We start from the raw sequence: 27,859 nt of genomic DNA, 5'->3' as shown, positions 1-27,859 counted from the left end.
TCGAGTCGAGTCGAGACAGAGACTGTCGAGTCGAGACACGAGTCGAGACAGAAACATATTTTCGAGTCGAGACACGAGTCGAGACAACATTTTCTCGAGACGAGTCGAGACAGACTTAAATCTCGACTCGACTCGACTCGAATGCATCCCTAAAACCAAGACGAAGCGTTTTTTTTAAAAAAATCGAACCAGGTGGTTTCAGTGGGGGGCGTCTACCGGGACATATAAAAGTACTTGTCACTCTCGCGTAAAACATAAAAGTGATACAATTGCCAATACGTCTCAACTTTTCGTTAGGGAGGTCTTTTTTTTTTCTGATGTGGGAGACACATAATGTTCTTCAAGGGTACGTTATAACAGTTTAACATTTTATAGAGGGAGATCGAAAGATGGTTTACAATAAAAACAAATAAGAAGAAATAGCGGTCTGTTTCTTTCACTTACAAATCCAGCTTAAAATAAACAAGATAGGCAACCCTCTAAACGTAGACAAAACAGCAAATGTCTTTTCGCAAATACTACTACACAGCTCGAGTCTTTGGATTTCAACTTCTCACGTGGCTTTTCTCCTACGCTTCTATAGGTTGATGCAAGTTAAATGGATGCAGCAGAGAAATAATGTTCAAGGTTTCGCGAGACACTTTGTTTTCTGTCTTTCATATGGAAGTATTTAAAACAAAAGCTCAGAATAAATTATAGGAAATTTTAAGTTCAGAATCTTTAAATTACAAAATTTTAAGTTAGTAGTTTAGGCTTAATGGCTTAATACATATAAAATTCTAAAGGGTAGATGCTGTCTACCCTGTCTCCCCTCAAGCCTCACCACTGTTACGAACTCTAACTGGGTTTTTGAAAATCATTCTTGTCTTCTTCCTTATTATCTTGTTCACATTGCATATGTTAGTGGAACTTCCTGGTCACCAAACATTAATTACGTTTTCTATCTATCCTTTCAACTTCAGCAACTAAGAGGTCCATTTGCTTTCATGTGCAAACACTTTAAATTTTATATATATATATATATATATATATATATATATATATATATATATATATATATATATATATATATATATATATATATATATATATATCTTTAGAGCTTATGATATTTTGTAACATCACGATGAGATTCACATTGGCAAAGTATATATACATTGTACTTCACCCTGCTGAATAGCATTTATACTATGCAGTTTATAAAGTATTGAGTACTATATTGAACGTTCGAATATTTAATTTTTCAACGATTTTTAGGATCTATTAAATGTATTACTGTTCTAGCTTCAGAAGACTAAAATTTCGTATCATACGTATTAATTTTTGGAGCAAATAACAGTCTGTTATGTTGAGAAAGGAAAATTTTTATTTAAATAACATTGGCATATGTCAAATTTTAATTTTATTGTTAGAAGTGTGAGTTTATTTTTTTTAAAATAGAAAGATTCACTAGAAAAGAAAAACTAAATCCAAGAAGAATGGAAAAAAATCATCTTTTTAATTTCTCGAATATTATGGGTCCTAGTGTTTTATTTGATTTTAATAATTGTACTTACGTGTCTGGCATAACAATCCAGTCCATCCATCGTAGCAGCGGCATTCCAGAGGCTTAGAGCAAAATCCATGCTGACAACCTGGCAACACTTGACAGTCAGCACATGTATCTCCTGCCCAACCCAGACGACATCTGATGATAAAGCAAAAAATTATAAAATACTGTTTTTATATTAATATATAAAATTTTGTTATACGGTTATTAGAAATTCCTCATCTAAAAATTGTAGGTTAAATCTTGCCTACATTATATGCTGTGTACAAATATTGTATATTATAACTCAATAGCTCAGGAATGTTCTAAAACTTTGAATCGACTTTGTACATCGAATGTCTCAAATTTCACTTCTATTCTTGATTAGATGTAAGGTTGTTAAGATATTGCTTTTCAAATCTTTATGTTACAATGCAAATGGAATAAGATTTTTTAAATAATATTTTTATTTACTTAGTAATTTAATGAAGTCATATAAATCAATTCAAATAATATCCTAGTTTTCATAAGAACGCAAAGAACTGCATTACCTGAAGTCATCAACAACTTCTGCGATACAGTTTTTTTTTTTTTTTTTTGGCTTACTTCTCACTGTTGTAATTCAAAATGATATGTATTGTATTTTTGGTAGTACGTTTCTATCTTATACGAGAATTACCCTACAGTTAAAGAATGCTTCATATATTACAGGCTATCGTGCACTTTAATCAACCTTATGATATAAACTCGAATTTATAAAATGTGACCTATATTTTAACTCTGCACATAGGTACCGGTATAGTTCTAAGTCCTTGAAATTGTGGAACTTCGAACATTATTAAGCAATAACAGTTACTGTTGTTTAAGTTTCTGTACTTCTATACGTAATGTGTTTCTTCCATCAATATTTGATTATTTGAACAATCAGTTATATTCATAATAGTATTGATTGATATAGAAGCATATTTAGGAAGGAAAGAAGCGTATCCATTGAAATTCCACAATCCAGAACCAATTTATAATAGTTTCCAAGACTACAATAGTTGACATTGATGAATGTTATTAGTATATTTGTATATTTCATCTTCAAATAATAATGAAACAGTAACTATTCAGGTATAGTTATTGTTATTGAATATTATACAGTTTCTCATGTCATTAACAAGGAATATGTTCTTACCTGCATTCACCTGGATATTCACAGTAGCCTCGAGTAGAGTGGCAATCAGACTTGCAGATGGCTGCAAAATAATTATTCATTTTTATTGAATGTTGTAAACAAAAATTTTAATAAAAATAGAATAATAAATTGTTATGTGATACCAGTCTTGTACTAAAAGCCCCGTCTCCCATCTTGTCTTTCAAAAAACATCACTCTTATCTACAAGCGAGAATAACACAAATAAATGTGAAGTTTCTTTGGCTGTTTAAGACTTAGATTTCAAACCAAAATATTTAATTGACTTTCGCACAGTTGTGAGTGTAGCATCTTCTAAAGCAAGTAAGGAGCTAATTAATTTATTAAGACTATATATAATTACCAAGAAAATTGTCTCGATAATATTAATTTAACCTGTACTACAGTAATATATATATATATATATATATATATATATATATATATATATATATATATATATATATAATAAAAGAATAACGGGATCATAGACAACCATACGTAAACTGATCAAGCATTCCGCTCTAGGCAGAATGATCTTGTTTCGGTCAATGTGTCACTTTGTCTCCAAAATATCACAGAAGACGCATACTCGTATTGTTTAGGAAATGCATAAACTGTATTTTACAAAATCTAGTTTAAAATAGATCTTCTAAATATCAGAGACCTTATCTATAGTTTTGACAAATTTGATATTGGATTTCTCTGTAATATGTTTCATGAACAAATTAGAAAATTACTTGAGCTTACTGGAAAAAGTACTCATCTCGTTAATGTAGAATATAAATACTTTAAACCGATTGCACTTTTCTTCTGCAACTTAAAATAATCCTGATCTTGTACACTCCGCATAAAAAAAAATGCGACACCTAACGCCGTGCAGCTAGGCCACCCAATATACACCTTCTTATCCCATAATCGTGTCTGGTAGAGAGGCCCCTTCCTCTCCTCCTTTCTTCTCTCCCATACTAAAATTAGCTAATAACATGAACGCAATTCTAATTTCAAACTACACATGTATTTGTATCGATAAAATGCAATAAAAAAAACTGAGACGAAACAAGATTCATAAGTTAATTTAGGCAGAAACTGAAACACACACAATAAAAAATTGAAACTAATGAATGTCTATTACACAGAGGTTCAGAAATGAGTCAGAGAGAGAAAAAGAGAGACAAGGCGAGAGAGTAAGAAAAAGAAAAGGGAGAACAAATAAAAATGTGGAATTTTAAACTTAGCAAGAAAAGAACCAAACATTATAAAGTTCCGTTACCATAAATCCAACAGTTACATAGAAATAACGTTTGCTTTTGTATTTTTTTCAGGACTCTTCGAACATATAGAGGATGCTTGAAACATTCATTAAGTCTCTTTCATAAAGGATAGCATATGCAATTTCCAGTAGAATTATAGATCTCACATACACATCTAAGATAATGTCAACAGTTTAACACATATGCTTTGTTTCTGCATGGTTCGCTTGTAAATTCGGTAGTGTTCATTGGACGTACTGATGCAAACTACATTCTAATAAACCCAGTAGGTAGCGTAGGTCATATCTTCCATTTCAGACTACTAATGCAAAGTGAAAAAAAAAGATAAAAGAAAAGAAAACAAAAAGGAAGAAAGATAAAATTGAATGAGTGCTATTTTACTGGTAAAATTTTATCAGAAACATCCTATATTAAAAGTCCAAACCGTATCATAATGAAAAGTTACAAATGTTGAAATTTAAAATTGGATGTTCCTTATACATGTAGCAGACCTTGCATGTTTCAAACTTCAGCGTGAATAAATCACATTGAATTATAAGATGGAAACAAATTCGTGTCGAACTAGTATAAATGAAAGTTTGTTTTCAAATAACCAAAGAGATTATCATTTTCTAGTCTTTTCCGAAGATTTATCTGTACCGAACATCCAGCATCACTTTCATCTCTTGCGAATATAAGGTTGTAATTTGCACAGAGAGAATGAAGACGCTAGAAATAAAACGGATCATAGTGTCAGTCGGATGATGTTGGTTAGCTTATGGACCACAACTGGATCGAGGATTCAAACCCATAGTGACCCTGTAATTCGACTGAGACTCGGTAACACAGATGATAAAAAAGATATTTTGCTTATTCCCTTGCGTTTAAACAATATTTCTTTCAGAGCTGACTATAACTGGAGATGTTATGTCCAGAGCACGAAAAGCTCGACGCTGAAGTTGCCAGTTAATTACATTCTCCAGACCAAGTCTATCATTCTCTTGCTCCGTTTTAACTTTGGAACACGCACACGCAGATGGAGTGCGTATGTACGTGAGAGAGAGGGGGGAGAAATGAAAGATGCAACGACAGGATAGGGAAACGACAAGAAAGAGAAAGAGAGAGAGATAGGAACGAATATAAATATGAAACATACTTATCATTAAAGTGTATGATAAAGAACGCACACACTGTTTATTCGAATTTTCGCCAGTGATGCTTTGTAAGTTCTCCAACAGAAGATAAATCTCTGTTTGCAGCCATTATTTTATGCGAAAAAGTTATACTGCCTGGTGGGGAATCGAACCTAGATTTTCTGCTTGGAAGTCTGGTATTTTACCACTACACCACCGATTGCTTTAGCCAAACTTTGTTAAACAAATGCTGTAATATTTATTTCTGAGAACGATAACACGAAAAGTGTTTACTGCAGATCAATGAAGTGTTTCGAATGTCCTGGTAAATCCCTTGCCCTTTCCCAACCAACATTCGTAAATCGTCTCTATCATGACAAAGGTGTTTGCTTCCACATTCTTAAGCATTGCACGTATAATATGAGAAATCGATTCTTCACTATCGCTTTGTAAAAAATGCAAGTTTGGTATGAACATGACTTGAACCCATGCTGGATACCTTTACTAATCGTAACTCCATTACGTTACCGCTACACTACCATGCCACCTGAAGCTAGAAGGCAAATATTACTTACTTTAGCCTTGATTATTAAAACGATCAAGCTTCTTGCTGTAAGGTTATTTGCACCTAAGTGCACAACAAAATTTATTTATTCGACGACCTAGAGAGAAATTAGTGCCCACTAATAAGGAAACCACATTCAATCCAGGAAAAAAATACAGAAATAAAAACATATTATGCAGTAACTTCGCCGTGCAAATTCAAAAGAATGCCAATAATAATAATAATAATAATAATAATAATAATAATAATAATAATAATAATAATAATAATAATAATAATAACCTATATTGTAAAATTGAAAGTGACTGTGACTTAGTCTCTTGAACCACCCGACCGATCTCGATCAAATATTCAACATTGATAATGTTCGTACCTGGGAGTATTTTTATCTATTCGTTTTGATGGTGTTACTGAGGGTAGGGGGAGGATGGAAAATTATAAAAAAGAAAACTTAATAAGTCTTGAATCAAACGACCGACGTGGATGAAATTTTCAACATAGATTACGTTTGTGCAGTGGAATGCTTTTAATCATTGCAGGACGGGAAGATATAGAAAAAACAATTTAAATTAAAATAAAAGTGACTATGTTAATGAGTTAATATGTCTTGAACCATCGAACAGATTTGCATCAAATTTTCAACATGGATGAAGTTCGAGCCTGGAATGATTTTCATCATATCACTTTGACGGTAAAACTTAGGGGTGTGGAGGGTAGGGGAAGATATATAAAAATAAATAAAACATTATGTCTTGAACAACGCGACCTATCTCGATCATTTTTTTAACATAGATGAGGTTCGGGCCTGATATGTTTTTTTATTATTTCACTTTGACGTTAGAAATTAGAGAAGGGGAATGCGAAAGGGATATATCTATCTATCTATCTATCTATCTATATATATATATATATATATATATATATATATATATATATATATATATATATATATATATATAATTTCACAACTCTTGAACCACCGTACCAATCTCGATAAAATTTTCAACCCAGGTGAAGTACGAACCCGAGATGGATTTCCTCATATCATTTTGATGGTGTAACTAATTGAAGGGGGAAGGATAGCAATATTTAAAAGATAACGAAAAATGGCCGATATTAGTACTGAATCTATAATTTTTGGAGTCGCTAAGATGAACAGTGACACATCTTATGCCGTTTAAATTCAAATCCAGCCCGCAACATGGAGGACGGGGAGACATATAAAATGTTCAAAATATCATTATGAAATATAATTGGACTCTAAATGTCATTGTGAAATTCATAGTTTTCCGGGTGGATGAGATGAACAATTGCACTGAAGATGCCATGCTCCGCAACATGGGAAGGGGAGAGGATATATAAAACTCATCGAAAATGACCGATATCAAAGAGCGCTTTAGTAATAGCAAAAAGTGACAATAACGGATCATATTATTAATTTCTCAATTTAGTCCAGCAAAGCGGACAATTGATAATAATAATAATAATAATAATAATAATAATAATAATTATTATTATTATTATTATTATTATTATTATTATTGGCATACTTTTGAGCTTGCACGACGACATTAATTCATAATATGTTTTTATTTCTGTAATTTTTCCTGGATTGTATTTTGTTTCCTTTATTAGTGGGCACAAGTTTCTCTCGAGGTCGTCGAATAAATTAATTTTGTTGTGCACTTAGGTGCAAACAAACTTACGGGAAGAAGCTTGATCGTTTTAATAATCAAGGCTAAAGTAAGTAATATTTGCCTTCTAGCTTCAGGTGGCATGGTAGTGTAGCGATAACGTAATGGAGTTACGATTAGTAAAGGTATCCAGCATGGGTTCAAGTCATGTTCATACCAAACTTGCATTTTTTACAAAGCGATAGTGAAGAATCGATTTCTCATATTACACGTGCAATGCTTAAGAATGTGGAAGCAAACACCTTTGTCATGATAGAGACGATTTACGAATGTTGGTTGGGAAAGGGCAAGGGATTTACCAGGACATTCGAAACACTTCATTGATCTGCAGTAAACACTTTTCGTGTTATCGTTCTCAGAAATAAATATTACAGCATTTGTTTAACAAAGTTTGGCTAAAGCAATCGGTGGTGTAGTGGTAAAATACCAGACTTCCAAGCAGAAAATCTAGGTTCGATTCCCCACCAGGCAGTATAACTTTTTCGCATAAAATAATGGCTGCAAACAGAGATTTATCTTCTGTTGGAGAACTTACAAAGCATCACTGGCGAAAATTCGAATAAACAGTGTGTGCGTTCTTTATCATACACTTTAATGATAAGTATGTTTCATATTTATATTCGTTCCTATCTCTCTCTCTTTCTCTTTCTTGTCGTTTCCCTATCCTGTCGTTGCATCTTTCATTTCTCCCCCTCTCTCTCACGTACATACGCACTCCATCTGCGTGTGCGTGTTCCAAAGTTAAAACGGAGCAAGAGAACGATAGGCTTGGTCTGGAGAATGTAATTAACTGGCAACTTCAGCGTCGAGCTTTTCGTGCTCTGGACATAACATCTCCAGTTATAGTCAGCTCTGAAAGAAATACTGTTTAAACGCAAGGGAATAAGCAAAATATCTTTTTTATCATCTGTGTTACCGAGTCTCAGTCGAATTACAGGGTCACTATGGGTTTGAATCCTCGATCCAGTTGTGGTCCATAAGCTAACCAACATCATCCGACTGATACTATGATCCGTTTTAGCTCTAAGCGTCTTCATTCTCTCTGTGCAAATTATAACCTTATATTCGCAAGAGGTGTAAGTCATGCTGGATGTTCGGTACAGATAAATCTTCGGAAAAGACTAGAAAATGATAACCTCTTTGGTTATTTGAAAACAAACTTTCATTTATACTAGTTCGACAAGAATTTGTTTCCATCTTATAATTCAATGTGATTTATTCACGTTGAAATTTGAGACATACAAGGTCTGTTACATCTATAAGGAACATGCAATTTTCCATTTCAACATTTGTAACTTTTCATTATGATACGGTTTGGATTTTTAATATAGGATATTTCTGATAAAATTTTACCAGTAAAATAGCACTCATTCAATTTTATCTTTCTTCCTTTTTGTTTTCTTTTCTTTTATCTTTTTTTTCACTTTGCATTAGTAGTCTAGAATGGAAGATATGACCTACGCTACCTACTGGGTTTATTAGAATGTAGTTTGCATCAGTACGTCAAATGAACACTACCGAATTTACAACCGAACCACACAGAAACAAAACATGTGTGTTAAACTGTTGACATTATCTTAGATGTGTATGTGAGATCTATAATTCTACTGGAAATTGCATATGCTATCCTTTATGAAAGAGACTTAATGAATGTTTCAAGCATCCTCTATATGTTCGAAGAGTCCTGAAAAAAAATACAAAAGCAAACGTTATTTCTATTTAACTGTTGGATTTATGGTAACGGAACTTTATAATGTTTGGTTCTTTTCTTGCTAAGCTTAAAATTCCACATTTTTATTTCTTCTCCCTTTCACTTTTCTTCTTCTCTCGCCTTCTCTCTCTCTCTCTCTCTCTCTTTCTCTTTCTCTCTCTCTCTCTCTCTCTCTCTCTCCCTCTGGCTCGTTTCTGAACCTCTGTGTAATAGACATTCATTGGTTTCAATTTTTCATTGTGTGTGTTTCAGTTTCTCCCTAAATCAACTTATGAATCTTGTTTCGTCTCGGTTTTGTTGTTTCATTTTATCGATACAAATACATGTGTAGTTTGAAATTAGAATTGCGTTCATGTTGTTAGCTAATTTAAGTATGGGAGAGAAGAAAGGAGGAGAGGAAGGGGCCTCTCTACCAGACACGATTATGGGATAAGAAGGTATATATTGGGTGGCCTAGCTGCACGGCGTTAGGTGTCGCAATTTTTTTGATGCGGAGTGTACAATCCTTGTTTCCAATATGTGCGTCTTCAAAATAAAAATAGAGAGCCACTTTTAATTCAAATCGTACCAGTCACCAAAGTCTAAAATCTCAAAATCACTAAGTGCTATATTTCTTGTATTTTATCAATACTATGAAGTTGTACTCTAAAATTACGAGTTGTACTCCAAAATTACTAAAATAAAAATATATATCGCCAACTCTGTTTTGCTGCTCATACACAGAACAGATGATACAATCTTCTTCCCCATTATTGTTCATTTATTATTCATAATGTATAATAACTAGCATAGTAATTACAAATGTTTATTGTATAATAACTCACGCTCAGAGCAGAATAATCCATCCCAGCCTCTTTCACAAATGCATTCAAAGCTGGAGTTGCAATATCCATGTTGACATCCCGGAAGAGCTATGCATTTATCACATTTCTCTCCGTAGAAACCTAAAAAGAGAAAACAGAATCATAAATAAAATCATTGTTTCAAAAAACAACAATAAGATTCAATGTTGCATACGTAAGTTATGTTTCCTTCTTTCTTTCTTTTTTTCTATTTTTCTTTCTATTTTTTATAAATTTATTAGATATAAGCTCCTCGTGAGTAAATAGTTAACGTTATCGTCTTTAGTGTGGGAGATAGGACTCGATTCCAGGTGGGAACATAATCGTTCGGATTCCTCGTTAAGACATTTATCCAAGCTGTATGTATTCTCGGTGCTGGCTAAAAATGGATGCTAAAAAAAAGAAAAAAGAAAAGAAAAAGAAAAAGAAAACTCCTAGACGTTAAATAATGTTCGTATAATAAATACTTGCACTTTTGCCAAATCTCATGCCGATGCAACGTTCATCAAACTGTCAGCAAATGCGTAAAATAAAAAAGAGAGAAAAACCGTCTTGTCATTTACAAATTTTATTGGGCAATAATTTCTCGCATAATAAACACATTGAGACTCTTTTCCCCGGCACTCGATTCTCGTAACCCAGAGTCAAGACTTTTGTGCTTTACAGGGCCCAAATCCGAAGTTATCGCTAGAATTGACCACGAGACCAGAAGTTCATCGTCTCGTCTCAAAAACAAGATGAGAAATACATTTAAAAAAAAATCAAGACAAGATGAGAAACAAGACAATTTCCGTCTCATTTTTGAGATAATGATCGAAACGAAGCGGGAAATTTTACAACTCTCGTAGACAAAACTATTTCACCAAGTCTTAGATCTCAAACATATTTTAGTGTTATATAATTCATAGTATATAAAAAAAACTATAAATAGATAAAATGATTATAAGGACACAATGAAGTGCATTTATCAACGTTTAAAGATACACAAGTCATTACACAATATACTCAAATAATAAATATGGTTTTAAATAGTGTTATATCACATCTTTTGTGGGGCTTTCATCACGCGAAAGGATTCTGACAACTAACTAACTCGATGGTCTATGGTTCAATACAGGGTTCAGAAAAGCTGTCCATTGACTTCTGTCCTTAGCCAAATGGATTCAGTTTCTATTTTGTATTTCTATTTCTGAGAGATTCATAATAATGTTGTCCTTCTATCTGCGTATAGGTCTTCCTAATGGTCGTTTTCCGATTGGATTTCCAATTAAAACTTTTGAAAGTGTTCCTACTTTCTTCCATTCTGGGTACACCTGCCCACTTGATCCTCCTAGACTTGATGACCCTAACAATGTCTGGTAAATGGTATACATTATATAGTTAATCGTTATTAAGTTTCCGCCATTCCCCATTCCCGTTTCTCTTAGGTCTGAATATTCGTGTCAGAATTTTATTTTCAAATACTTTCAGTCTGTATTCTTGCCTCAGAGCGAACGACCATATTTCACAGAGTTCTAACAACTTCTAGATTAAATTTAAAAGAGATGAATTTTGTACATAAGTTTATAAAACGAGACGAGAACAATTTTTCGAGAATCGGGACGTAACAAGAAAGATTTTTCTTGAACAGAGACGAGACTTGTACAAAATTTACAAGAACAGACTAGAAAACTTTATTGCTTGTCTCGTCTCGTCTCGTGAGTAACACTAGCTAGAAATCTGAACAAAAAAAAATTGATTGAAACATTTGACAAACTAACAAACGGAAGAACCAACTTGAGACTTCCATTATTCTTTTCAGCTCCGAACTATGGTTCTTAAGAGGAGAAAATGAAATCTTTAATTTCATATCTTACTATCCTACTATCCTTTGTGGTAAAGGATATGGATAAATCAATTAAAGTGAGTAATCACTTGCCATTCAAATAATAATATTTCAGTTCTTATGTATTTTTGTGTATTTAACTCGAAAACAAAATAACCTAAATTTTATAGCTAAATATGATTTACTATTTGCTGAATGTTTATTTAAAAAATCATTTAGATAAGTTATTTTCTTTATTGTTGTAGGAACTACACCATGTTTTAAGTCACTAAATTAAGTTATTCATCAATATGATCTATGAGAATACACACGACTCCCTGATTTTTAAAAAGAATCTCATACATTAAGAATTAACCACAAACTGTTAAAAAAAAAGTAACTCCTTCGTCTAAGTTCTTGGAAAGTATACTTTGATAAGGCTGTGTTGTAAATATATATATATATATATATATATATATATATATATATATATATATATATATATATATATATATATATATATATATATATATAGACGAAATGAAACTGTAGAAGGAAATGAAGAACCGGGTTTTTCAGAATTTAGAATATCTATCCGACAAACCTTCTTGTTCAATACTGGAAGAACATATTTTGGTGTTGAGGAAATTTTTTTCTTCGCACAAAAAATAATGTTAAGGACCAGTAACAAACTGTGCATATATACTGTAACAGCTATATACGTATGCACACACACACACACACACACACACACACACACACACACACAATTGAAATTCGGAAACAACAACCATTTCCGTTAAGTGTAAGTATGTTTCTTTCTTTTCTATATGTAGTTAGAAGACTGAATATCATTTAAATAATGAATGAATGGACCCATTTACTCTTATCTCTTTTAAGAAATGTCATTCATTTTGACATTGAAGAATAGTACTAGATAATTTTCCAAATGAGCAATTCTTACATGAAATGCAGAACTACCAGAAAACCGTACCATGATTATTAAAGATATTATTAAATATCTTTCTCTGGACTTTATGGGAATACAAAGACAATATAAATACAATGATATATACATCAATGTATAAAAGTAACTCATTTGATGTGTTTCCGGCTGAAAAATCTTCATTATTTTTGTTTATCATCACTGACATGTTTTTTCTCCTTCAAATCTGTATATTACTTCGATTCATTATACTAGCTTATGTCTTATTACATTCTTCTTCTCAAATACCAGCATTTCCGGCCAGGCTACATATAACCGTCAGCATATAACGGTTTGATTCTTCCTGTTTCTGTGTATCTCTGAAGACAAATAGAATGTCAATGGACACAAACAAGCAAACTATTTTCAGTAAATTCGTTGTGAGCGTCTTTCATGTCAATGTTGAATTTGCATTGTAAACGATAATTTAAAGTATTCTTGGATGTAAGAGAAAGAAGCATTTAGGAAGAAGCAAATTTTATTTTATAGATCCGTAAATAAAGAATTAGTTTTAAAGACTCGCAAAATGTTTCGTATGGAGTATTATATTGTATGGGGCAGTAACATATATATCACACAAAAATAATGAAAAAGCCTGGAGGCTTTCGAAATGTGAGTGTGGAGAAGGAGAAGAGAATTAGCTAGGTTGGATGGAAAACGATAAGGATGTGTTTGGAGTCATAAGGAAAGAGAGAAAGAAAAGAGGAATTGAAATTGGTTGGAACATTGGCTGAGAAAAAAAAAAGGTGTCATAAGGGTCATGCTAGAAGATACTGTGGCAGGAGAAAGGAAAGGGCGAAAGAGGCTAGAGTTGATGGATGGTACTAAAACCGAAAATTCCTATTTGAAGATGAGCTGAAGACCATAATAAAATATGGAAGCTTCTTAGTATGCGACAAGTGACCTTCCAACAACGGATAATACATATGATGATGATGATGGGTCTAAGCAATATCGCTAAGGCATTTGAAATGAAACTCTCAGATTACAGTCAAAATAAATATTGTTATTTGGATCTTTCTCAAAAATAGAAACATAAAATCATTTACATACACACATACCGGTATTAAATGTAAACATATTAATGATACTTACTGAAGCATTTATCATTTCTTCAATTCTTGTATTAAAGTAAAAGATTTACTACAAAAAAAAAAAAAAAGTCTGGCCAATTACGTTCGATATTTTGCGTTAAAGAACATGGATTTGTTATTCTCTTGCATATATTCAGTATGATGGATGAATGAGAGTGAATAAGCTTTAGTGGACAGTTAGACAGAGGGAACTTTAGGTACGGGAGAATGAGAAACTCCATTAAATTGGAATTAGCATCAGCAAGTTTCCCTATGCAGAAATTAGTATATGTTTGAAGTGCATTCCATTAATCTCCTCTTACTGCTAACAAGCAAAGAGTTATTTGGTGAATCACTTTAATCACATCAAGTCGAATCTGATGTTTGTCAGCACTTCTAGAGCTAAAATACCTTAGGGAATATCATAATAGAATAACATAAGTAGGAACACATGAGCTCGACCTCCAAGTAACCTCTCAGGAGACGCGTTTAGCTTGTAGCAACAACCTGCTTGAGGCTCAAGGAAGCTAAACTTCATCCAGACAAAAGAAGCGTAATCTCTCTACTGGTTACGTCGGTAAAAGAAATCAAGTCTTTTCTTTAATTGCATATATACTAAATTCTACAAGAATTTTTATGTTTTTATCTATGTAATTATAACCAGGAGTAGATCTCAGATTTAATCAAATGACTCTAGGCACGTCTATGTCTTCTTCGTTGTAAAATATGATGAAGTGCTATTTTAGTCCGAGTAAATTCTGTATTTCAAGAGGAGCAATAGTCGCCACTATAATGTTTCTTGAATTCATGCTTCTTTGCTACTAAATTATTGCTACAAAATTTTGAAATATGAGTTCGTATTTACAAACGAAGACTCTATAATGGGTTTTAAGAACATCTAATATATATATACTTTTTCCCCGTTTGTATTTTTTTCTTGGAACACCGGAGAATATTATGAAATAAAAGATACGGACCCCCGCACTAAACTTTCTCCCTCTCGCTTATTAAATTGAATCATTTCAAGCTGCAGTTCTCTCGTAAACGTTTATTTACGAAATAGGAACAATATTATAATAGGCGCTTTCTAAAAAACCGTATCGAAGGAAACATCCCTAACAGCAAACCACCTTTTGAGGACTTTTTATGAGAAATTATTCACGCCATATTGTAAGATTCTAAAGCAAATGTTTATTTATAAAAAAAAAATAAAAAAAAGTGCCAACAAAATTGTGTAAATCATTCTTGAGAAAATTATCCGTAAAGAGTATCCCCAAAAATGAACTACCACATGTGGAGTTTTTCATGCAAAATGATTTATACCGCATTATAGATTATTTGTTAATTAAGAATTCATTAATGAAGCAATACTAAACCAACTGGACAGTTTTTTTAACAAAATGCCCGAAAAACAACTCCTCTTCAAGGGTAAACTATCCTTTGTGAACTTTTTAATTTAAAAAAGATTATTCTATAGTGTAGATTTCTTAATGGAATATACAGGGCGTTTCAAAACAACAACGACAACGTTTGGGAGGTGATTTCTGACACCAAGATAAGACAAAAAGTATAGACCAACCTGGATGTACAAATGCTTCCTTTCGGAGTTATAGGCTGTTGAAAATGTGAAAAAATGAACTCTAAAGGTCCATAGCTCCAACACTATCGGACCTACCGTAGTCAAGTCAAGACTTTACAAAGGAACTAATATGTGGTCTATCCAAACATACATGCTTCAGAATTCTGCAGTACTTCTGCAACAATTTTTATAGAGGTAGTTAGTGAGTACCGTACTTCAGATTATATGCCCGTAACCAACTGCCTGTACAAAAATTGTTGCGTGGGTATCTTAGGATTCTGAAACATGTATTTTTGGATATAGCACATATTAGTTCCTAAGTGAAATCTTGACCCGACTACGGTAGGTCCCGTAGTTTTAGAGCTGTGGACCTTTAAAGTTAATTTTTTTCATGTTTTCGGCAGCCTATAACTCCGAAAGGAAGCATTTGTGCACCCAGGTTGGTCTATACTTTTCGTCTTATTTTGGTATCCCCTCCCAAAACGTTGTTGCTGTTGTTTTGAAACACCCTGTATATTTATGAAAATTATTTAATGAAAAATGATTTATACCATATTTCAGGTTTGTTAATTGAATATTTATTTATGAAATATGAAAAAAATTGCCTCCCCAAGAAAACTCACCACCCCTAAGAGCAAACTACCTATTATGGGTTTTTCCTATGAGAAATGACTTAAACAATATTATAGGATTGTTAATGAAGTATTGGATTATGGAAAATAAACAGTGCTAAAGCTTTTTTTTTTCTTTACTCTTCACTAAACTACAACTACTTTTGTGTAGGAAGGAAACTTTTAAGAAAAAATGAAGAATGGTATAAAAACCTGAAGTTTAAAAGTTGGTTTCGATAAAATGAACGGTCTGAACGGACAAACGAACAAACAGATACAGAAAAGCCACTTTTTTGGTTTGTAGGGGTTCTGAGACGTGCAAATCTTTTGAAATCTCGATTTCGATTTTTCCCCACTATCACCATACTTTGTTTTGTGCTACCATCACTAGAAAGTAAAAATCGAAAATGCTCGTAGACAACAACATGCAGCGAATTTTAGAGAGTTGTTTGTAGGAGATATATTTACCGTACCCAACCCTACAGGGAATATACTGCAATCTATAGTATTAGTATATTGCACGACGGAGGACGCTATGCATTTTTGAAATGAAAAATGAAATGAACTCTTTAAATTTTACGTTCCACGGTTATGCCGGTTAGGCTAAAAGAGACGGTGATGATGAGAAATGAATGAAATTAAGAAAGTTGGAGGAAACGGGAGGACCCTGAGAAAACCTGTGAGCGCGGTGTTTGTTCACCACAAAGTCCACATGGCGCGAGCTAAGATCGAACCAGGGACCCCAAGCATCAGAGGTGAACGCTCTACCACTGAGCCACCGCGCGCCCTAGGTAATTTTTTAAAATGTTGGTAAGAGCAGGAATCGAACCAATCGTTCCACGCGTCAGAGGCACACTTTCTACCACTTACCCTTGGTGACTCATAATGAAAGGGATTTTTAAAAAGCCGGTACTTCTAGGCGTACACCTTGTCTCAAAAAGGTTGAGCGCATTCTTTATTGGTGTTTTGAGGCAAAAATTTTCTAAGTCCAGCTTCGGGTATCTTCGGGAAAAAGTAAGCCAGGTTCGAACCTCCAAGCCAGCCTTTGCAATCGGGAAAAAGTTTGCAGATGTGTTTTTCTTCTTTTAAATATAATAAGACTTGTTACCAAGTGTTTAAAAAAGCAACATTGATTGAAATACTTAATGATACAATATTTCGAAACCTTGCACATGCTTGTTTGTCATTTAGCTCTCTATACGTAATGGAGCATTTAAATACGTTAAAGAATCTTTCCATATGTAAAAGAATGCTCAAAGTTAAGAAATAGAACATAATTATCGCCTGAGTACTAAAATAAAAGTCAAAGTAGAACAGAAACAGCGTTTGTCATGGATATGAATGTCATAATTATCTTGAGATCCGTTATACATCGCTAGAAGGTTAGCTCTAGAAGTCCTTGTGTTAGCTCATTGGTAAGCTGTCGGATTTCAAATCATAAGGTTGTGAGTTCGAATCCCATCTGGGTCAATACTTTTTTTAAAATTATATTTTCCGCAATGCATGAAAAATTATATAAAATAATTATATTAAAATACATAAGTTGTTTATATATAACATAATAATTGCAGAACATAGTAATTATTATGTTTAAAATATAACATCTGAGATAATTTTCACAGTAGGTCGGTATTATATATGAGGATGTAAATACAAGTTAAGAAACTCGTTCAATAGCAATAAATAAATCATGTAGTGTATTTATTTGCAGCTATTTGTCATATAGAGAGTAATTCTCAACATTCATAATATAGAATGTCATTTATGTTCTTGAAAAGTTATTCGATGCATAAACAGAGGGTATAAACAGAGAATCCAAAGTCGGAACGCTCGCAAAAAAATTCATGAACCCCAAAGGTCACGTGAGCAGACTGGAATTGTCCTTATGAAGCATGCCACAGCAGAAAGTCTTTACATAGATTTTCAATTCAATTCCTGATATATGCTTTTGCAATGTGGAAGTCGTGATGCCTTGAGTCGCCCTCTCTCTCTCGCTCGCTCGCTCGCTCACTCTCTATTTATACAGAATATAAAAGTGGATTTATGTGTGTGTTTCAACATAATTCTGATATATCTAGAGCAATTTTAACTATATTTCTTACAGTCTGGAAAAAGAGTACTGTCGGGATACATATCAAAAATGCTAGAAACGGGTCGATATTATTATTGAATCCATAGTTTCGTGGCCGCTTAGGTGAATAGCTCTACTTTCAATTCAAGTCCAATTAAGCTCCCATTAGCACCCAGGGTGGTTACGTAGCGACATAAAGATATCGAAATCAACTGATATTAGAATCGAATCATAAGTTTTCAGCGCCGCTAACAGTGCAGCATTTCCCATTAGTCCACATTAGTTCCATTGCCTAGAGGGCAACATATTTGCAGAGTGCAAATTTTAAAACTTGAATAATATTTTAATTTTTTCCGTATGAAAAAGTTAAAAATCATGAGCAAATATACTAACACCAACGTAAAATGTTATTTCACGAACAATCCTCTTTTACTATTCTAATATGTTTAATAATAGCGTAAGAAATGTAATAGTAATTCAGAACATGTTTCACAGTTGTTATTTTTTCTTACATAGTTGTAGCTGTAGCATGTAGTGAGTGGAATTTAACTGTAATAAATTCACTAATTAACCATATTCGAATTAAGTTTTATTTTTAAGTTCGGAATGAAGGGGCGGAGAAATATGGAGTTATTGGGGGCACCGAGCTTTTCTACATTTTATTTTCAAGATCTCCATTTTTCTTTTGTCATTTGTTCCTAATAAAAAAAGTTCAGTCACTTTTAGATTGTCATAGGATAGTAGGAGTTGGATTTTGGGATGCAGCCTGTGAGATTCTAGAGGAGCTAACTGCTTGAAAAAATATTTTTGAATCATCTGTAACATATGAAATAAGGATATGTATCATAAAAAATTGAAAGTAACTATGTCTGCGTAATCATCACGGTCAAATTGCAAAGTCAAATGAATTGACGTTTGGTATATAATCAGGCTCCAATCCCAACTGGGAAGTTGTCATACGCGTGTCACTTTCATTATAATACATATCCTTAGGGGGAGTAGAAGTCCGAATTCTTGCGAAAAATTTAGTATCTCACAAGCCGTTCAACTGAGAGCTGAAATTCAGCATATAACTCTTTATTAAAAATAAAGAGAATATGCCCTGGCATTTTTTTAAATTGTCTTTTATGAGCGGGGGGACGGGGGTGCATTTTCTATATATTGGAAATTGGTAGTGGGTTGATTTGTAAAAATAATCGAAAACGATTGATATTAGTTGAGAAAAAAATTGAGTAATGCAAACTAAAGTTCTTTTTGAATTTTATACCCACTGCTTTCTATTTATAATTGCTGAAGCTGGTGTTTAATATATGGAGCGTTCCGAGCATAAGGCAATCAAGCCATAAAGTTAGAGAAAAATGGCCATAAAATTTGTATTCTAAACTTAATTACATGGGCATTTCCAATTAGTACGGCATGCTTAATTATATAGAAAATTAGTTTCTCTCTCTCTCTTTTTTTTTTTTTTTTTTTTTTACGTTGGTCTACTTTTCCTTGATTCGAAACTTTTAAATTTCACCCTATTTTCTACTGAAATGTGTCTGTAAGGCAACGAAGGAATACTTACATATGGTAAATTTAAATTCATTTTAATTCGGAAGATGAGAAACACTTTGCCATTATATATCGTAAAGGTCAGACCCACCAGTATTGTAACAAAGAGGTGCTTGAGCCAATGACGGTAGAAATTCAAACTCCGATAAGTGATAATTTCACAGTCTTGTTTTATTACAAGTGTAATCTCTTTAGTCAATGGAGAGGAGGACGTGGGTCATCGGTCAGAGTTGATGTCGATGGGTTTTGGTGGGTCGGAGTTGGTCGCAATGGTTCAGAGTGGTTCATAGTTGGTGGTGGGTCAGAGTGGATCACGATGGTTGATGGGTCAGAGTGGGCAAATGGGTCATTTGGGTGGTGGGTCATAGTGGGTTATGGTGGATCGTGGATCAAATTTTCATTGACCCACACCATCTCTGGTTAAAATTGTACTAAAGATAAGAGGCACCGAAGATGCATGTCGGCTATTATGCTCAAATTTTGCGCATGGATAGTACTCCACCAGAAAGCAATAAATCTGAAACGGTTCACGGTATGACCTCCTAGAACTCGAGATGTAGGGGTTTGTCTGATTGGCTAAATTAAGACGTCAATGATTTATCCTTCAACAACCAAGCTTTTTATGATCGTTTCCGTGGGGAAGTCAGAAGAACACGTGCCTAGTAATCGTAATATTGATAGTTCGCGTCCACCCCGGGGTATTTGTTTTGTGTTTTTTTGTTTCACCTAAATATAAACAAATCACACATATAGGCATTTTAACATATTTTGGGAGAGTAATTTTGTGGTTCGTTGGCGTTTCATCGCGTCTCTGCCGCTGGTAGTAAAGTTTTCAATATGGAACTTGGGCCATCACGGATCGTCGCTGCGGGGCCACCAATTTCTGGCGAGAGGTTAATAGTTGACCATCTGTAGTCCACCGACGCTTACAGCTTAGGGTAATGAACGATGTCCTTGCCTTGTAGACTTCATGACTACCGACGTCGGCAGTCAACTAGCTTTTAGTATTCCTTTACTAACCATCTATCGTTCATGTTTGTACACGGTGTTGTCATAATAATAATAATAATAATAATAATAATAATAATAATAATAATAATAATAATAATAATAATAATAATAATTATTATTATTATTATTATTATTATTATTATTATTATTATTATTATTATTATTATTATTTGTAGTAACAGTAGTATAATTGATGATAGAATAATTATTGTCTATGTATTGTCTAGGTAGGACTACACACAGGATTTGGCTCGTTTTGGTTCGACTTGACTCTAATCCGAGTCGAGTTGGAAGATATTTTTCGCGCCGAGTCCAAGAGTAGACCTCAAAGATGTCTGTTTCGAGTCGAGTCGAGTTTCAAAGAAAAGTCGTTCGTGCCCATCCCTACTAATGAGAGCTTAATCGGAGTTAAGCGAAATTGAAAGTCTCACTATTTATCTAAGCGACCCCGAAAACTATGAATCTAATATCGATCATTTTCTAGCAATCTTTAATATGTATCCCCCTCCCATTCACCATAGGTAACCCGACAGCACTCTTTTTGAAACTATAAGAAATGTGGTTAAAATTACTTTAGGCCAGTGGTTCTCAATCTAATTCCTATCACGATCCCCTTTTATCACACGCTCTTGCCAGCGACCCTTTTATAATTTGTTTTATAATAAGCTTGTGTGGGATTTTTAACATACCTATTTCTATAATAGTAGAATCCATTTTTTTTGTTTATAGTGAACAGTGCCATGGAAAATCATTGCCTGGGGCGAGAGTATAGTACGATGTCACCGTATATATGAGTGACGTCGACAGACTAGCTACGAAGCGCCACCATGGTTGGCACGAAGCTCAATAACATTTTCAAAATAAACCCTACCTTTCCTTAATTTTGAGCACATTTTATTACGTTTTTCCTTCTATTTTACACATGTGCACATGCACTTTCCTAACTTGAGTAACACACTTCCTCCGAAATGTGTGGCCCCTCTTTTCGGCGCCCGGCACTGACAGTGGATACAGTAACTGTAATATCTATATTCCCAACGACGAAGGTGCTGGTTCAAGATGGATGTTAAACTCCTTCATTGAAGAGGCCATTAACGTATCCGATCTAAGCCCACAACTTCTTGACCAAATAATAGAATGATCATGCGACAAGTCTTTGCAACTGGTTTTCTGTAACGAAGACTTGGACAAGTTCTGCCTGATGAGGAGAGAAGAATATCCTGGTCTGGTGATTGCTGCTTTAAAAGTAATAATTCCATTTGCTATATCATACTTGTGCGAAAGTGTTTTTTGTTTTTCATGGTAAACATTAAAACAAAGATAAGAAATCGCTTATCAGTTGAAAACGGCTTGATAATATTCGTTATGAAGATTGAACCGGGCATTGCTGCACTAGTGAAATTACACCATGCTTAGGTATCTCATTAGGTTTTAATTTTAATTGTATTTCAATGTGCAGCTTTTGTTTCATGTGTATTTTTCTAGTATTTCTATATACAGTTCTCATTAGTTTTATATCATACCTCTTTGATTTAAATTCATTTTTAAACAACTCTACTAACTAACTAACTCTATGGCCTATGGAACCCGGAGGTTCAGTGCCGCGTTCACAAAAGCTCTACACTGACTTCTATCCTTAGCCAATTGGATCCAGTTTCCACTTTGTATTCTTATCTCAGCGAGATCCATCTTAATATTGTCCTCCCATCTGCCCCTAGGTCTTCCTAATGGTCGTTTTCCGTTCGGTCTTCCAGTCAAGACTTTCAAAGCGTTTCTACTTTCTTCCATTCTAGCTACCTGACCTGCCCACCTAAGCCTCCTAGACTTGACGACCCTAACAATGTTGGGTAACCGTATAAATTATGTAGTTCCTCGTTATGAAGTTTCCGCCATTCCCCATTCCCGTTCCTCTTGGGTCCGAATATTCGTCTAAGGATCTTGTTCTCAAATACTTTCAGTCTATGTTCTTCCCTCAGAGTAAGCGACCATGTTTCGCAACCATACAGAACAACAGGCATGATTATCGTTTTGTATATTTTAAGCTTCAAATTTCTCGACAGAATTCGCGACGACAAGAGACTTTGAACCGAATAGTAACACGAATTCTACACCCTTTGAAAATGTTCAGTAGACTTATTTTTTATTGTTCTTTACAGTGTGTATAAAAAATAAAAGTATGCCTATCAGAACAAAATTAAAAATATTTAAAAATAATTTCTGGTATTAGATTCTAACTATATTTGTCTCTTCCGCCTATCTTCGCGATCCCCTAGGGGCCGCGACTCCCAGGTTGAGAAACCCTGCTCTAGGCATACATGAGTTATGATGGAACATACATACATACACTTTTATATGTATAAATGCAGATAAGAGAGAGTTGAGAGACAGCGATTAAGGAATTACCGCTCTCAATCTCTTCCCTTTACTTTTGCGATTCGTGAATTTCTTACGTGACAGTTTGGGGCTAGCTAGTTTTTTGTCTTGAACCACGATCCGATTTTCGATATGCTCTACCTAAATGCTGTAATGCGAATATTGAGAAGTTATCTGCGATGAAAGTAGCTGCAAATAAATGCATTACATAACTTATTTATTGCTATTACACGATTTTTTAAATTTGTATTCAATATTCACACATAACACACCGACGTTCTGTGAATACCTCAGATGTTATATTTTAAAGATAAGAATTACTTATGTCGTGAAATGATATGAATATATATATTCAACTGATATATACAACTGATGATATGAATATATATATTCAACTCATATATACAACTGATGATATGAAAATATATATACAACTGATGAATTGTAATGTAACTATTTTACATAATTTTCATGCATTGAGGAAAGTAGAATATTATAAAGGAATCTCACCTGAACGGGTATCGAACTCACGATTTAAACGCTCGGTGGTGTACCACTGAGCTAATATGACCGCTTTTCGGAAGCTGCTTCTGAAATATAACTGAGCTCATACGTAAATGCTCTTTTCCGTATGGAAATCACAATGACGAAACGAGAGTGTGAATACATAGTCTCGAAATATTGTATCATTAAGTATTTCAATCAATGTTACTTTTTTCTACACTTAATACCATTTCAACATGTCTTATTATATTTAACAGAAGGAAAAACATATCTGTACATCTTTTCCCGATTACTAAGGTTGGCTTTGGAGGTTCGAACCAGCAGCTTTAGTTTACTGTTTTCCGAAGACACCCGAAGTTGGACTTCGAAAGTGTTCGTCTCAAAACAGCTATAATCATATCGCTCAATCTGTTTGGTATATGGTATATGTTTTTATACGTGTAAAGTCAGTATAACAATTCATTTTTTAAACAGCTTTTCGTATGTATTAATATTCCTTTATAAAAACTGTTTTTATTATTATTATTACGGCGCACCATTTTCAGATTTCTTTCGCGAGTCGTTGACCAAGTCGTTCGCCACCAGCGTTGCCAGCGTTGCTCGGAATTATTCCAAAACCTGATCGAACTTATGCTAGATTCGGTCAAATTATGCTAGATCCTCATAATTACTAATTCAGGAGTTTAAAAAAAAACAAAGTTGAGATACGATAACGTAACTTAAAATACACAGAGAGCAAGAATGCATGGATAGAACTCAATACTTCACGCACCAAAATTTTAACTCAACTAAATTACTGCAGTCGTTGCCAAACTCAATGGCGTATATATCGTATAAATGAATGCAAAGTTTTTGTTTACATATTTTGAAAGAAAATTACTTCGCAGCATAAGCGGAGTTGGGAATCGTCTGCTGGGGGAGGGGGCAGATTTTTGGTCGGTCTCGAAGCTGTCATTTCAGGAATAAATATGATCATGAAGTCAGAAGTAAAGATGGTGAAGTTGTCAAAAAGTTGGGGGGAGAATGGCCCCCATAGCTCCGCCCATGCCTCGGAGTTAAAGGATTAGAAAACCCTGGGTGGAGCCACAAAAAAAAAAAAAAAAAGCCCAAAGCCGTTCCGAACTTACTTAGGAAAATAAGACTGCCTGTATGGTTTACCGAGTGTATGAATCAATGGAAGAGGATACATTTCTGCCGTTCTTTTTCTTCCCACGACCAACTTCTCCAGGTTTTACGGCTTTTTGATAACTTGCTGAAATTGTGCTAGATTTGGGCAGGATGCTAAAAGCAAGATGCTAGGTGCTAAAGACATGCAAATTATGCTAGATCTAGCATCATTATGCTAGATCTGGCAACGCTGTTCCCCACAATAGGCGTGTCGTGCAAGTAACCAATCACACGTCAGGTACTAGCTTTTACCTATTGCTTTCTTCTCACAGCTCAGAACATTGGTAACTATGGATAGACGTACAGCAGTAATTACTTTATGGGAGTTGGAAGGTTATTCTGCAACTGCAGCTAGCAGGCGAGTAGGTGTCCCGGCCTCTACAGGAAGGCAATGGATTCGGAAATATGGTGCTACAGGTCAGACTGGTAATTTACGATCTCCTGGTCGTCCGCATGTGTCAACCGAAGCCCAAGATGCGAGATTAGTAAACGAAGCCCGGTTAGACCCACTAAGGACGTCTAGACAGATAAGGGAAGCTTCTCTCTTTCCTGGTAGTAAGCATACAGCTCTGCGAAGGCTTCGTCATGCTGGGTTACGTGGCCGTGTTGCTGCCGTGAAGGAAAAACTCTCAGACGACCACAAAATTTACCGTCTCGCGTTTGCACAGGCGAATGTGGGTCTCAATTGGGAAAACGTAGTTTTCTCAGATGAATCCATATTCACAACATCAAAGGAGGGACGCCGTTTTGTGTATCGTCCGAGAGGCACCCGATATGACCATGGATATGTGGCTGCTTGCAATCGCAGTGGCCATGTATCTATTTTATGTTGGGGTTGGATTTCCAGTCGCGGAGCAGGACAGCTTCATAGAATTGAAGGACATCTGGACAATGCTCAGTACTTAGACATTATCAGTAATATCATGGTGCCATCTGTTTCAGCCTGATGGTGTAATTCAGTTCCAGCAATACCAGTCGCCAATACATACTTCCCGTGTGGTTCAGGAATGGTTCGCAGGGCACCCTGAGATTGATTTAATCGACTGGCCGCCTCGTGGAGCAGACCTCAATCTCATGGAAAATATGTGAGCAGAAGTGAAGCGTACTCTAAGGGAAAGTTGGCCTGAGGCAGATCCACCAAGAACTCAGGATGACCTGTGGCATCTTGTTTCCGAAGCATGGCTGGAGGTAGGGGAAGGAGATAGATTTGTCACCCATGTAATAGATTCCATGCCCAGAAGAATGGAGCGTGTAATAAATTCAGAAGGGTCTTGGACACAATATTAATGACCCCGCCTTAACTCCCGAAAACAGCCCTTTTCAGGGCTACCTAAACGCTTCTGAAAATATTTCTAGAAGTAAACCACTCCTTGTATCCGATTTCTGTGCAATCCTACTAACAAAAGAATGATAATTAGCTGTAGGCTTTGAACTCAAGACCTCTTCAGTGGCAAGTCCGTACTCTACCAGTGAGCTAACATGAACACGCAAATCTAACCTGAAGAAACACGACTTTCAATTTCTGGTATTCGATGACAATGATGCTCATATACTTTGCAAATGTTGTATTCAACTTGGGATATTCTGCAACACACACACACACATAAACAGAGAGAGAGAGAGAGAGAGAGAGAGAAAGAGAGAGAGAGAGAGAGAGAGAGAGATGAATACACAAAAGCATATTCAACGTATTCGAATGAGACTCTAAGTAACAACATTCCGTTCTAAAGAGAATTTGTGTTTCTTCCCGTGACGTTAAGGGGATCGGGAAAAGCTATGTGTCTTGAAGCAGGATACGACTTTGGATACTCTGTTTATACACTTTCTATATCCGTAGGAATATACTGTATTTCACGAATATAAATAACATACTGTAATGAGAATATTGAGAAGTTAAATCTGTATGACAAATAGCTGCAAATAAATACACTACATAACTTATTTATTGCTATTAAACGATTTTCCTAACTTGTATTTAACATTCTCATATATAATAACGACCTACTGTGAAAATTATCTCAGATGTTATATTTTAAACATAATAATTACTATGTTCTGCAATTATTATGTTATATATAAACAACTTATGTATTTTAATATAATTATTTTATATAATTTTTCATGCATTGCGGAAAATATAATTTTAAAAAAAGTATTGACCCAGATGGGATTCGAACTCACAACCTTATGATTTGAAATCCGACAGCTTACCAATGAGCTAACACAAGGACTTCTAGAGCTAACCTTCTAGCGATTTATAACGGATCTCAAGATAATTATGACATTCATATCCATGACAAACGCTGTTTCTGTTCTACTTTGACTTTTATTTTAGTACTCAGGCGATAATTATGTTCTATTTCTTAACTTTGAGCATTCTTTTACATATGGAAAGATTCTGTAACGTATTTAAATGCTCCATTACGTATAGAGAGCTAAATGACAAACAAGCATGTGCAAGGTTTCGAAATATTGTATCATTAAGTATTTCAATCAATGTTGCTTTTTTAAACACTTGGTAACAAGTCTTATTATATTTAAAAGAAGAAAAACACATCTGCAAACTTTTTCCCGATTGCAAAGGCTGGCTTGGAGGTTCGAACCTGGCTTACTTTTCCCCGAAGATACCCGAAGCTGGACTTAGAAAATTTTTGCCTCAAAACACCAATAAAGAATGCGCTCAACCTTTTTGAGACAAGGTGTACATTGTATTTGTCCAGAGCACTAAAATGTATTTAATATGTCTAAAACGCCAGTAGCATGTGACGCAGATTACAAAACTTACTCGACACCAGGCAACACCTAATAATCACCGTGTGCAAACGCCAGTTTCACAATTACAGCTGTTCTGTGGCGGTAACAGCGGAAAAGAGTAGGGGTAGAGAAACTATCTGTAGTCTTTGGACATATGTATACATACATACAACGCCTGTAAGAACAGGGTTTTGGGAGAAGGGGACATATCTGCAGCAGCAGGTTGGCGACTCCATCTCCATGTTTTGTGGCATACTGCCAATGTATGAAACAGGAGGGATTACGCATAGTTCTTACGGAATCCGGATAATTATCCAGCCAATAGGTGCACAACATTTTTCTCCGTGATTCCAAAATTGTGCCTTATGAACCAAAAGAATATATCTAATTTGAATAGTAATATTGTTACAATAATAATAATATGATAATAAAAGTACTGCAAACTTTGCTCCTTCCTGCGAAAAATCCTA

At 34.6% G+C, this 27,859-nt stretch overlaps 1 protein-coding gene across 1 annotated transcript in view; it reads right to left on the bottom strand.

The window, feature by feature from the left end:
• Positions 1–27,859, bottom strand: part of LOC145695203 (uncharacterized) — a 156,014-nt gene that overhangs the window by 16,566 nt on the left and 111,589 nt on the right. Inside the window, exons 6-8 of the mRNA XM_081772188.1 lie at positions 9,886–10,005; positions 2,709–2,769; positions 1,557–1,687 (exon numbers count right to left, since the gene is read on the bottom strand). Of these exons, the coding sequence (XP_081628314.1) occupies positions 1,557–1,687; positions 2,709–2,769; positions 9,886–10,005 (312 nt within the window). The remainder of the gene's footprint in view (positions 1–1,556; positions 1,688–2,708; positions 2,770–9,885; positions 10,006–27,859) is intronic.

The sequence above is a fragment of the Thermobia domestica genome, chromosome 9 (assembly GCF_964235325.1).
Source record: "Thermobia domestica chromosome 9, izTheDome1.hap1.1, whole genome shotgun sequence".
In the NCBI taxonomy this organism is placed as follows: domain Eukaryota; kingdom Metazoa; phylum Arthropoda; class Insecta; order Zygentoma; family Lepismatidae; genus Thermobia; species Thermobia domestica.
The sequence above is the reverse complement of the archived record's forward strand: the minus strand, read 5'-3'. Positions and strand labels throughout refer to the sequence as shown.